Source organism: Sphaerodactylus townsendi, linkage group LG05 (assembly GCF_021028975.2).
Source record: "Sphaerodactylus townsendi isolate TG3544 linkage group LG05, MPM_Stown_v2.3, whole genome shotgun sequence".
NCBI lineage: Eukaryota > Metazoa > Chordata > Lepidosauria > Squamata > Sphaerodactylidae > Sphaerodactylus > Sphaerodactylus townsendi.
Genome location: NC_059429.1, coordinates 4,949,537 through 4,961,476, shown reverse-complemented (window position 1 = coordinate 4,961,476; position 11,940 = coordinate 4,949,537). Strand labels below are relative to the sequence as shown.

Here is an 11,940-nt window from a genome sequence, read left to right as displayed (position 1 = left end):
AAAGCCCCGCAGAAGCCGGTTGCCTTGGCTGCCGGCTTCTGCGGAGCTTTCAAAAGCGCCACACACCCCTGCCTTGCTGGGGAGCGAGGTGCCTTTGAAAGCCCCGCAGAAGCCGGTTGCCTTGGCTGCCGGCTTCTGCGGGGCTTTCAAAAGCGCCTCGCCCCCCTGCCTTTTGGCCCGGCCCTCCACAATATTTTCTGTTTCTTATGCGGCCCCATGGAAAAAAGAATTGCCCACCCCTGCTTTAAAGGGATCTTGTGCTGGCTTCTTTAGGGGGACCTTTGGGGCAAGGTGGATCAGCTCCCCGATGAAACCATAAAAACTGTTCTGCACTTGAGGCCAGGGGACTTGGGGGTGCAGGAGAGGGGCTGGCCCTCCTGGCTGATGAATTTCAGCCTGGGAGCAGTTGAGTAAGCGAACGTTTAAGGAGGAGCTCCTCCTGACATTGTAGTGATCTGCCCAGCTGCCCCTTCTTCTTCAGGGGTGCTCAGATTCGAACCACAGATCCTGTTCAGGCTGGCCTGAAAAGCAAGTGTGCAGGTTCGTTGTTGTTGTTGTTTTAATGTGTGCACATACAGTAATTGTGCCCCTCCTCCCTGTCACCTGTGCCCACCTCCCCACCCCTGGCATGTGCGCCCGTGTATATTTTCAGCTTTAGGCCCTGTTGTGCTGCCACTTGCTGGCTTTGCAGAATGGAGGGATCTCTTGTAACGTGTAGAAACGGCGGTTGAGGACATAGATCTGAAAATTCCTCCTGCGATGGGCTTCTCCCCAGACCTTTGGTGAAATGCTTCTTGGCGATAACCTGAGGCTATTGAGAGGCGCCTGCCCGTGCTGCAGCAGCATTTCTTCCAGCTGCCTGTGCCCAGTGGCATGGGGAAGGGGCAAAATGGTGCCCCCCCGCAGCACCCCCCTTCCCCACTTACCTGAGTTCAGCCAGCTGCAAAAAACAGCCTGGTGGGAACTACACTTCCCAGGAGACCTTGCGAGCCCTCGGGGTCTCCCGGCAAGTGTAATTCCCACCAGGCTGCTTTTTGCAGCCGGCTGAACTCTGGTAAATGGGGGGGGGGGGGGAGGTCCAGCCACTTCCTGGAACAAGAAGGTGCGTGGCTGGGCCTCGGCGCGACGTGTGTGTGCAGGCCTTGGCACGCACATGCCGCACTGAGGCCCAGCCTCGCCCCATTTCTCCTTTCTGGAAATGTGTGGGGAGATTCCCACCCCAGCAGCATCGCGTGACTTCCGTACAAGATGCTGGGGTGCCCGGGGTGTTTGTCCCCAGATGTCCCCGTGGCAGCTATGCCTCTGCCTGTTTCTGGGGGCTTCTCTCTCAGCCTCTGGGTTGCTGCCGCGATGCTCTCCATCTTTCCGTCCCTTTGGTGCACCTGATTTTCCATTTCCCCTTTTAACAACATTGGCTCCATAGGCAAGAGGCGTCCTATGTTTTACATGCGCCAGATTGTCTGAGAGGCCAGCACTTGAAGCACTCCTATGGATGCTAAATGGAAGCAGGTCCCTGGAGAATAAACCTCTGGCAACACAGACAGGAAAATCCAGTGACAACCGTGATAAACCTGGTCCGGATTAAACTGTAGTCGCAAGGACCTTAAGAGTTCAACACAAAATAACAATCTCCTCTTTGGGCTTCAGTGACAAAATGATCATCACCCACAGGATGAAATGCAGTTGGAAAAGCCTGCAGACAAACCACACTGTGTTTAAAGTAAACCGCAAACCATGAAATCCCTGCGCAGGGCTGTTGTGCACTAAGGAAGAATAGAAAACATGGCTATTAGCGTTGACAGGTTTTCAACTGAAAAATGAATTCCTTTCAATGCCCTATTTCTATAGGGGACCTGGTCCTTCCCAATTAAAGTGACATTCACAGTACAAACATACCCAAAATTAAACGCTTTACAGAATTTATATTATTGCAAGCAAAAGGCACCAGCAATTATTCAAACAAGCATAATCACTGCCTCCAACCAGAAGAGCCAGCTCTTATGTATCAGTTTCACAGACAGCTTCTTCAGGGAAGATAATCCGGACAGGCTTGGCTTACTTCCCCGGAGAAACGTCTCCAATAGCCAGCCCTGCTTTGCTGAAAACAAAACAACATAATTAGCCATTAAGCTACAGACATTCAAAATAATATTGTTCTGCTATTTCTACACAGGCTAACTTACCCTCAACGCTTGTCATATGCACATATTTTGTATTAGCAGCGTTATGGTGGAACGACCGTTCACTGAAGTGCTACCAGCATCCCGAAAGAATAACACATTTGCTTGGTCATTTAAAGCAGGGGTCTTCAAACTATGGCCCTCCAGATGTTCATGGACTACAATTCCCATCAGCCCTGCCAGCATGGCCAAGTGGTAGGGCTCATGGGAATTGTAGTCTATGAACATCTGGAGGGCCATAGTTTGAAGACCCCTGATTTAAAGGAATAGGCTCTAATCAATGTGTTACCAGGTGCAAATGTTTTGATAAGCACTCATACCTAGGAATATTTTCTCAGATTACAAAAAACATCCCAACTCCAATTGTGAATTAAGTCCCATAAACCTTGTAGAAGAATTCTTGAATCCATATAATCATATTTACTAGCATTCAGAGTCCCCAATGCTCGGACCTGGAAGTCACTCTCAGAATGGCCAGCTTGGCAGAACGCTGAATGCATCCACAGTGCGATGCGCCACCCTGGTCCACTGTTCACAAATTCTTTGATTGTTCTCAAACCAGTGTGCAGGGATTTTTTGCACGTGCGCCGTATTAAATAATATTACACAACATTTTTGTTGTCATACATAAATCATTCATAGAATATCTGCCACATTTGAATTGCCCCCTAAACGTACTTTTAGGAGAAATGATGCGTTTAAGCCCTAATGCTGGAGGTAAAGAGATTGTACAACATGCCAGCGCTTATATAGACTTTCAAGAACCAATTGATTACAAACTAGGGCCCAAGAAAGATGAAAGCGACTTTATAGTTAGAGCTGCTTCGAAGACGGGTATGTACAGACGATTCTTAGCAGTATTTTTTTCCTGACGTTATTTCTGCATCTGTGGCTGGAAGATGCCAGCCACAGATGCAGACGAAACGTCAGGAGAGAATGCTGCTAGAACACGGCCGTACAGCCCGGAAACCACACAGCACCCCAGTGATTCCGGCCGTGAAAGCCTTCGACAATACTTGTTAGATTCTTTAGGTTTAAGTAATTATTGTCAAAAACTATTAAATACTTTGTGGAGATCACATTCTCTGGGTAACCACATTTTTTAAGCTGTATAGAAGGAAAATGAGCAGCTTTTGGGGGGTCCTCCATCGAGATGCCATATTCCTTTCCATCTAAGAAATTGTCCAAAGAGTACCTTCTTATGAAGATGTAGAGGATGGTGAGACTTAAGTCAAGAATTATGATCTGCTCTTTTCCTAAATGGTCTCACCTGGATTGTATTATTCTCAGAAACAAAAACTTCTAAGGTCCAAAAAAGTTAACTGAGTGGTTTATCATTTTTTTACCAGCCAATTATATATGTTGACATTGCTTCTTAATCCAAGTAGTAAACTGATGGGCCTTAATTTCAGATTTCGTTATGACGAACAAGTCATCTGTGTAGTGTTTAAACACCAAGATATCTTCAAAAAAAGGGCTTGTGGTGCCTTTCAAAAATGAATTTGTTTTATGAAATCATATAAATATTAGCTACCAACGCAGAACATGCACCCCCTCCCCCAATCGCCACACCAGATTTCCATACATAGAATTGGTCCTCAGGCCTGAATTCGACGACACCGGGGTCCTTGTGACTATAGTTTAATCCCGACCATTATCATGGCTGCAATTGTAATTGGCCCCACTTCCAGTGGCAACGAGGCTTTCCAAAGTCCTGGCAGCCCTCGACTTGACCTGGCATCCGTCAGGATGTACAGACAACTTTTCTCTGTCTGAGCCACAGAAACTCCACCTTTTAGTTGCTAGACCTTTCTTGGCCCAGAAGGCTGCCAAACCTGTCTCTCTGGGTTTCTTCTTTGAACGGAACCTGGAATAGTAGGCGGTTCTAGTAAGCGAGACCTTTGGCACTCCAGATGTTACAGGACTTGTTGGCTTCATCAGTTCTTCGCCAGCATGGCCACAATTGGCCATGCTGGAGAGGGCTTGATGGGAATATGTAGTCCATAACATCTGGAGTGTCAAAGGTTCGCCACTCATGCGAGACTGGTAGACCATGGAGTGTAACAACTTCGGTGTTCTCCAGATGTTATGGATTGATGGGTTCCCATCATCCACTGCCAGCATGATCCTGGCAGGGGATGATGGGAACTGTAGTCCATAACATCTGAGTGCCATAAGCGTTCGCTTTACCATGGGTGTGATCATGGAGTGTAACAATTGCGTGACCTCTTCCAGGATGTTATGGACTATGGTTCCCATCATCCCCTGCCAGCATGATCCTGGCAGGGGGTGATGGGAACTGTAGTCCATAGCATCTGGAGGGCCGTGAGTTTGACACCCATGATGTAGACCCTTGCTTGGGAGTGGGGGGCTCTTTGCCATCCCCCTGGTGTGGACTGTGTGTGCTTCCCTCTAACCTGCAAGCGTCCTGCAGTCTGCCCTGAAGGGATGCTTCCCTGATCAAGGTCTCAAGTCTGGAGGATCGTTCTAACAAAACCTTTTCTTAGGGGTCCACTCTCCCTCTTTCTGACACAGCTCTCTGTGATCTGGTGGATATGCTAAAATAGCTTCTGCTACTCCACCTTCCCTTTCATCCCTCGAAACAGACATCCTTCCCCACTGCCTCCCTTATTTCACAGACTGGGGAACACAGGGTTGTGATTAAAAGATGTGAATTGGTGAGGTTGTCTTGACTGCATGGAGCGCTCAGTAAACGGCTGGATTTCTACTATGTCATGAAAAACGGGCTTTCTGCAAAAGCATTGACACCCTTTTTGCTAGTATTCTATGTTTTTGCCTAAATTCTGGCTCTCCCCAAGTGACCGTTAAAGGCGATTTCATGGCAAAGGGAAGCAGCAACGCCTCGTGTTTGACCCAGAGTCCAAAAAGTCACAGGATCGGTTCTGCGTAGCCCAAGAACCTCTGAGTCTGTGTTTCATCGAAAGGAGTAAATGGCTTTTGAAATGGGGGGAGTTCCATGGGCCATTTGGCACGGGTGGGAGGGTCGGTCGGGGACGAAGGAGTCTCCTGTTAAAGGGAAAACCCTTCAACCGCATTCTTTGGATCTTGGCCTTGTGCTCCTTCTGACATCACCAGGGCTGGGCTGGGAACGGGCAGGAAACGAGATGCTGACCAACGTTAGCCAAATATGTAAATGACTGTACGTATATTCTTGAAATATATAACAAGTTGCAAGGAGGGGGATTCTGTTGTTGAATTTTAACCTATGCTCTGTGTTTATTGTTTAATATAAGAGAAATGTTATTGTTTTAATATAATAAATGAAAAGTTACTTATTTTGGAGTTTTTGTGGACTCAGAGCCTGCTCTTTTCTGGGTTGTTGTGCCAGCTTGCAATTTCTGTCCTCGCGGGCATGCTCTCCCCTGGCCCATGGGCAGCAGTGGCGTTGGGAGGGTTACAGAGCTCGTATCTAATCTGGAGGGAACCGGGTTTGATTCCCCGGCTCTGCCGTCACTTCGAGCTGTGGGAGGCTGATCTGGGGGGAATTCAGGATTAGCCCCTGTGCACTCCCACACACGCCAGCTGGGTGACCCTTGGGCTAGTCACAGCTTCTCGGAGCTCTCTCAGCTCCCCACCCACCACACAGGGTATGTTTGTTGTGAGGGGGGGGAAGGGGCAAGGGAGATTGTCAGCCCCTTTGAGTCTCCTTGCAGGAGAGAGAAAGAGGGATATAAACCCAAACTACCACTACTACTACTATTACTACTACTACTACTACTACTGATTGGTCATTAGCTTGAAGAACCTGCGGCTCTCAGATACTCAGGAGACTAGCAATTTTCATCAGTTTTCGCCAGCGTATGGCCAATTGGCCATGCTGACAGGGGCTGATGGGAATTGTAGTTCCTGAACATCTGGAGAGCCGCAGGTTCCCTACCCCTGTACTCCTCCTCCTCCTCCTCCTCCTTCTTTTTCTTCCTCTTCTTCTTCTTCTTCTTCTTCTTCTTCTTCTTCTTCTTCTTCTTCTTCTTCTTCTTCTTCTTCCTTTTCTTCTTCCTCTTCCTCTTCTTCTTCTTCTTCTTCTTCTATGTCCTCACTGAAAACCCTTCTTTGGCACCAGTGGATCTCAAAGGGAACTTGGGGTGCTGGAAATGGCCATTCTTCCTGGAAACCATCCATTTCTGTCCTGCATTAGCTGTGCCCCTTTGCTGAATCAGAAACAGGCCTGCTTTGTGAGCTCAACAAGGGGCTACAGTTTGATGTGGTGGAAGTGGCTTTGGACCATTGCAAGAAGACGGCCAGACAAACATTCGAGATGCCGTTAGGGGTGTAACAAAAGCCCCAGACCGGGGCTGTCCTCCCTCCAACGACCACGGAATGTTCTGCACAACTTTGCTTGACCACAACAGTGCCTGGAGCCTGTGATGCGCGGAGGGCTGAAATGCGTGAGCTGTCTGGGGGTGGAACGTGGGAAAGGGATCTCACACCTCCCGGATCAAATCTCGGGAGCGTGGCGTTCCTTCAGTCCCAGAACACATTCCCTTTTTAACAGTATGGAGTTGTTGCCGTCAGCTTGCGATTCTACAGGGTTTACCTGACCTCGTCTTTGCCTTTGGGCCCTGTGGTTGGGGAAAGAAGGGGAAATGGCTGAACTAGTTGCAGCAATCAAGCCAATTGTTTTGGCCCATCTGTCACTGTCTTTCTGGAGTAACGTTGTGCAACTGTTTCTGGTTGGTAAGTCATCTCTGCATTGTGGAAGCAGCGGGCAGATGTTTCACTCTCTCCTGCTTCCTGTGCCCTGGCCTCAAGGAGGGACAGTATATTTTTCTCCTCACATAGGAACACTCACTCTGGCTGCTTTCAATAGACCCCCCCCCCCCCCGTCATTTTCTTCAATGGAGACCCACTAATTTGGACAACAAAGTATAAAGCACCAGACCCTTTCATGCAAATTGTCAGTGTATTTTTCTTTTCTGCATTTGCCAATTTAAACCCATTTAAGAGTTTTTTTGTTTGTTTTTCCCGGCACAGTCACTATTGAGGGGGAAGCCGGGAGCCGTCATTGTAATATCTCTTGCAGCACAGACCCCCCTTTCTGCAGGCTCTCCTGTGCACCCCCAGTTCTGTCCTACTCCCCTAAACCAATGAATTCCAAAGTAACTGTGAGTTTTTTCCCAAATATAAAGACAGTGTCTTTTATATTAATTTCTTTTACTCCCAAAGATGCGCTATATGTCTTATTTTCAGGGGATGTCTTTATTTTTTCTTGTGTTCTGTCTAGAGTCAGGCATGCTTCCCAAACAAAAGAAACTTTGCTATATGTCTTACACTTTCCCTACGGGGGATGCCTTATATTTTGCACTTCAGCAAAACCTCTACTATGTCTTATTTTTCGGGGATGTCTTATATTAGGGGAAACAGGGTAGTTGTGGGTTTTCCGGGCTGTGTGGCCATGGTCTGCATTTCGCCCGCATCTGTGGCCAGCATCTTCTGAAGATGCAGATGCAGGCGAAACGTTAGGAACAAGATCCACCAGACCAAGGCCACGCAGCCCAGAAAACCCACAACCACCACTTGAATCCGGCCGTGAAAGCCTTTGACAATACAATAATTCAAGGTTTAAACTTCCCTTATTATGACTGCTTTACGCTGCAGCCACCCCCATGTTTATTTCTGCCAAAGACAGAGGGAAGGGTGGGGGCAGCACACTTGTTTTACTAAAATCATTCTTATTGTGGAAATTGACCTGCCTCATGACCAGTATGGGTGGAGAGGCTAGTTTGATGGTCAAGGCTTGCCATATACTACTGAGAGAAAGAAACCTCCCCACTCCACACAGAGCTGTTGGGACAGGCTGGGAGCTCTGTGTAAGACCAGGAGCCATAATTACAGGAATCGAATGTTTACATCTGGGAGTAAAGGAGCAAGTCCACAGGCTGATGCTGGCACAGCCACAACTGCATCTGGAAGATATTTCGGGCTGCTACTCAATCAGGTTAAAAAATAAACTAAAAACGAGACTAAAATTACAGTCCTGATTGTTTTTGAATTAAAGAGCCCGCTTTCGGTGCTGTGTCTTGCCCTGTGGTCTGCGAGACTATTTCCTGCTTACTGTCGTTGGACTACGGTGGAGCTGCAGCACCCAGCCAAGGCACAATTCTGAGTAGTTCAGGCTCTATTTTCAGGCAAGCCTTACAGTTTAAGAGGAGAAACACACATCGGCGAAAGATTGCTTTATTTTACAAAATGTTAAAAATATTTTCAGGTAAAAAAAAAAGAGCAGGCAACATATCCATTTGTCTGTTAACGTGCGTATTTGTCTATAAAAATATTAACAATATTTATATTTTTAAAAGTTCTTCAACAGGACATCGAGCCCCGTGTTCCTAGTGTAGATCACGCAAGTTTGAGATGCACAGTTTAAGCCACCATGGTTGAAAGATCTGGATGCTTTGGTTGGGGAGAACCCCGAGTCCCTCCCAAATAGTCCTCGTGGCGCTTCCAGCTTATGGTCTCCAGGCCATCTGTCAGCTGCGGTCTCCACATCTGGACAGCCCTTGGTCACTTTTCTAGGCGCCGGCAGCGGCCCATAAATAAGCTCCATTTGCCCGGGTCGTGGAGAACAGGCAGCAGGAATCAGGAGAGACTCAGATGCCACCTCCAGCCCACGGCCCACTCAGTCTCTCCCACAGACATAGTACCAGTTAGGCAGCCCCCCAAAGTTCTGGGGCGTCCTCTTGGCTCCGCCCCGTCACATGTGCCGCTTCATGTGCAGAGCCAGGTGGTCGGAGCGGGAGAACGCTCGGTCGCACAAGTGGCACTGGAAGGGGCGGTGCCCGGTGTGCTTGCGGTAATGGCGCGTGAGTTCGTCAGAGCGAGCGAATTTCCAGCCGCATCCATCCCAGTTGCAATGGTAGGGCTTCTCGCCTGTTGGGGGGGAAAATACACAAGAGTTGGCCCATGCCCCAGGACACGGTGGCTGCCTCTGTGGGAAGAAGGCAGTGGTCTCCTAGGAGGGAGGGGGGCGCTGCAGGAAGGAGCAAGTGAGCCCTAAGAAGCTGCAATTCCCTGGCAGGAGAAACCCCACTGGAATTGAGTCAAGGTCCCACTGCATCTACATTTGTACAACTGCTGCTACCGTGTTTCCCCGAATATAAGACAGTGTCTTATATTAATTTTTGCTCCCAAAGATGCGCTATGTCTTATTTTCAGGGGATGTCTTATTTTTCCTGTGTTCTGTTCGTCGGGCATGCTTCCAAACAAAAACTTTGCTACGTCTTACTCTCTTCGAGGGATGCTCTTATTACTGCGACCTTCAGCAAAACCCTCTACTCATTGCCCTATTATTTTTTCGGGATGCCCTATATTCAGGAAACAGGGTACCAATGCTGGAAAGAAGTCCTGGGGCTTGTGCAGCTCTTGGGCAACCCGCTGTGCCCGAGCCAAGTGGGGTTCACTTGGCTTTGCTCCTCTCTGCTAGTCCTGCTGCCCCCCTCCGCCCATCGGCCCGTTTCACCGTGGGACAGTTACCTGTATGTGTCCGCAGGTGCGCCTTCAGGTGCGAGCTCTTGGTGTCACGCTCTCGCAGCCGGTGCTTAGGTGCAGCATTAATGCGTGGCAGTCCGTTTGCGCGGCCAGGACCGGCGGCCCCTCTTGGGCTTGGCGTCCAGCAGCTCCAGGGGAGAGGATGGGGGGGTGAGCATGCCCCTCGGGTCAGAGGGCTGGCAGGGCCCCTCTTCAAACAGGCTGAAGGGAGAAGCGCTCGGGTACCGGAGGTGGCTTGGCGGGTGCGTGTAGCCAGCCGCGGGATGGCAGCCCTGGGGAACGGGCAGGGGCACCTGCCCTTGGCACTCCACCACCATGAGATCGTCGGGGCCCAAGGGCGGGGTCTCTGCCCCAGGGATCTGGGGGGAGCCGGCCATCATACAAGGCGGACTGCCTTCCTGCTTGATCCTGGGGCTGGGCCGAGGGACCCAGACCCCACCAGCGGCCCGTGCCGCCCATCTCCGGCTCCAGCTCTCCCATACGCCTCCGCTGTCCCATAAAGCCGAGGCCACAGCAGCGCCCCTGACCGTCAGGAGGCTGTAGTTCGTCCGGTCCGGCTGCAACGCGGCCCGCGTGGCAGCGGGGGCTGCCCCGCTCCGGCAGGTTGTAGCATCCGGGCTGGGGGCTCGGCTCGTAGAAGGGGCCAGCTTCCAGGGCCCTCCCGTCGCACTCCCCGCAGGAGGGGTCCTGGGCAAAGGGGTCCTCAGCGCCCAGAGCGAGGATCAGGTCCAGCACGGTGTTGAGGTCCTCGTCGGCCTCGGGGCAGCAGTCCACCACGGTCTCTGGGGCCCCTCCCGGTAGGGGACACGGCTGCAGCAGCTTCGCCTGCATGCTGCACTTCCATTTCTAGAGGAGGGGGAGAAAAAGGGCAATTGAGAGACCGGCGGAGAGAGAGATGCCCCCATCATGTGTGCTGCCCTCCCCCGCCCCCCCCCCCCACGTGCGGCCGTAGAAGAGGGGACTTTTTCCCACAGCCCCGGGGTGTGGGGGGCTGTCAGGAGGCCACGTTATGAAACATGGAGGGAGGCAAGTCCCAAAGCTTGAGGTAGAGGAGCCCACGTTGGAGCCATTAGAGGTGGGGAGCCCGTTGGGCAGTGGGGGGCGGAGTCCCAGCGGGAGTGGGGGGCCCGTTGGAGCCGTGGAGGGAAAGTCCCAAAGCCGGGGGTGGGGGGCCCGTTGGAGCCGTGGGGTGCAAGTCCCAGCGCCGGGGGGTGGTGGGGGCCCGCTGGAGCCGTGGGGTGGGGGAGCCCGCTGGAGCCGTGGAGGGCAAGTCCCAATGCCGGGGGTGGGGGGCCCGTTGGAGCCGTGGGGTGGGGGGCCCGTTGGAGCCGCGGAGGGCAAGTCCCAACGCCGGGGGTGGGGGGCCCGTTGGAGCCGCGGAGGGCAAGTCCCAAGCCAGGGGTGGGGTGGGGCCCGTTGGAGCCGGGGTGGGCAAGGCCAACTTGCCCGAGGGTGCAGAGCCTGTTGGAGCCGCGGAGGGCAAGTCCCAACGCCGGGGGTGGGGGGAGCCCGGTGGGCCAGGGGTGGGGGCCCGTTGGAGCCGCGGGGGAGCAGAGTCCCAGCATACCGGGGTACAGAGGGCCCGTTGGAGCCAAATGGGGTGGGGGGCCCGTTGGAGCACAGGGAGCAAAGTCCCAGCCGGGGGGTTGAGAGGGAGCCTGTTGGAGCCACGGAGGCAAGTCCCAGCACTTGAGGGGGGTGGGGCCCGTTGGAGCCAGGGTGGTGGGGCCCGTTGGAGCCGCTTGGAGGGCAGTCCCAACGCCGCCCCACGGTGGGCCGGCCGGTGGGCCAGCTGCCGCTTCTTCTCCCCGGCCCGTCTGCCGACCCAGCAGGCGTCCCTCTGATAACGTGCAGAATGCAGTGCCTTCTCCCGCCCAGGCCCGGCCCAGCCCACTTTACTTGGGGAGCGGCGGCGGCGTGTGGGCGCAGTGGCCGTCGCGGCTGCAGAAGGAGGCGAAGGAGGGCAGGCGGGGGCCGGCGGGGTCGCCCAGCAGCAGCGCCATCCCGGCGGCGGGGGTGGGCGGGCGGGCGGGCGGCGTCTGCTGGGTCTGCCGGGCCGGGCCCGCCGCCCCGCTTTTAAGACGCGCGCAGGCCAATTGCCGGAGCGCAGGAAACGCGTCCGACGGCCCCGCAGCCAGCCCCAGCCTCGGCCCGCCCGGCGGCCCGGCCTAAATTTAGCCCCGCTATAAAAGCCCGACGGCGGCGGCGGCGGCCGCAGGAAGACCAGCAGCAGCAGCAGCAGCCCGGCCGCGCA

The 11,940-nt window shown here is 52.8% G+C and overlaps 1 protein-coding gene across 1 annotated transcript; it reads right to left on the bottom strand.

The window, feature by feature from the left end:
• Positions 1 to 8,359: 8,359 nt before the first annotated feature.
• KLF2 (Kruppel like factor 2) lies at positions 8,360 to 11,720 on the bottom strand. The gene is given in 5 exon segments (XM_048497647.1): positions 8,360 to 9,068; positions 9,672 to 9,717; positions 9,719 to 10,114; positions 10,116 to 10,532; positions 11,586 to 11,720. Coding segments are annotated over 4 exon segments (1,020 nt in total). The 5' UTR covers positions 10,518 to 10,532; positions 11,586 to 11,720; the 3' UTR covers positions 8,360 to 8,892.
• Between the last annotated feature and the right edge of the window lie 220 nt (positions 11,721 to 11,940).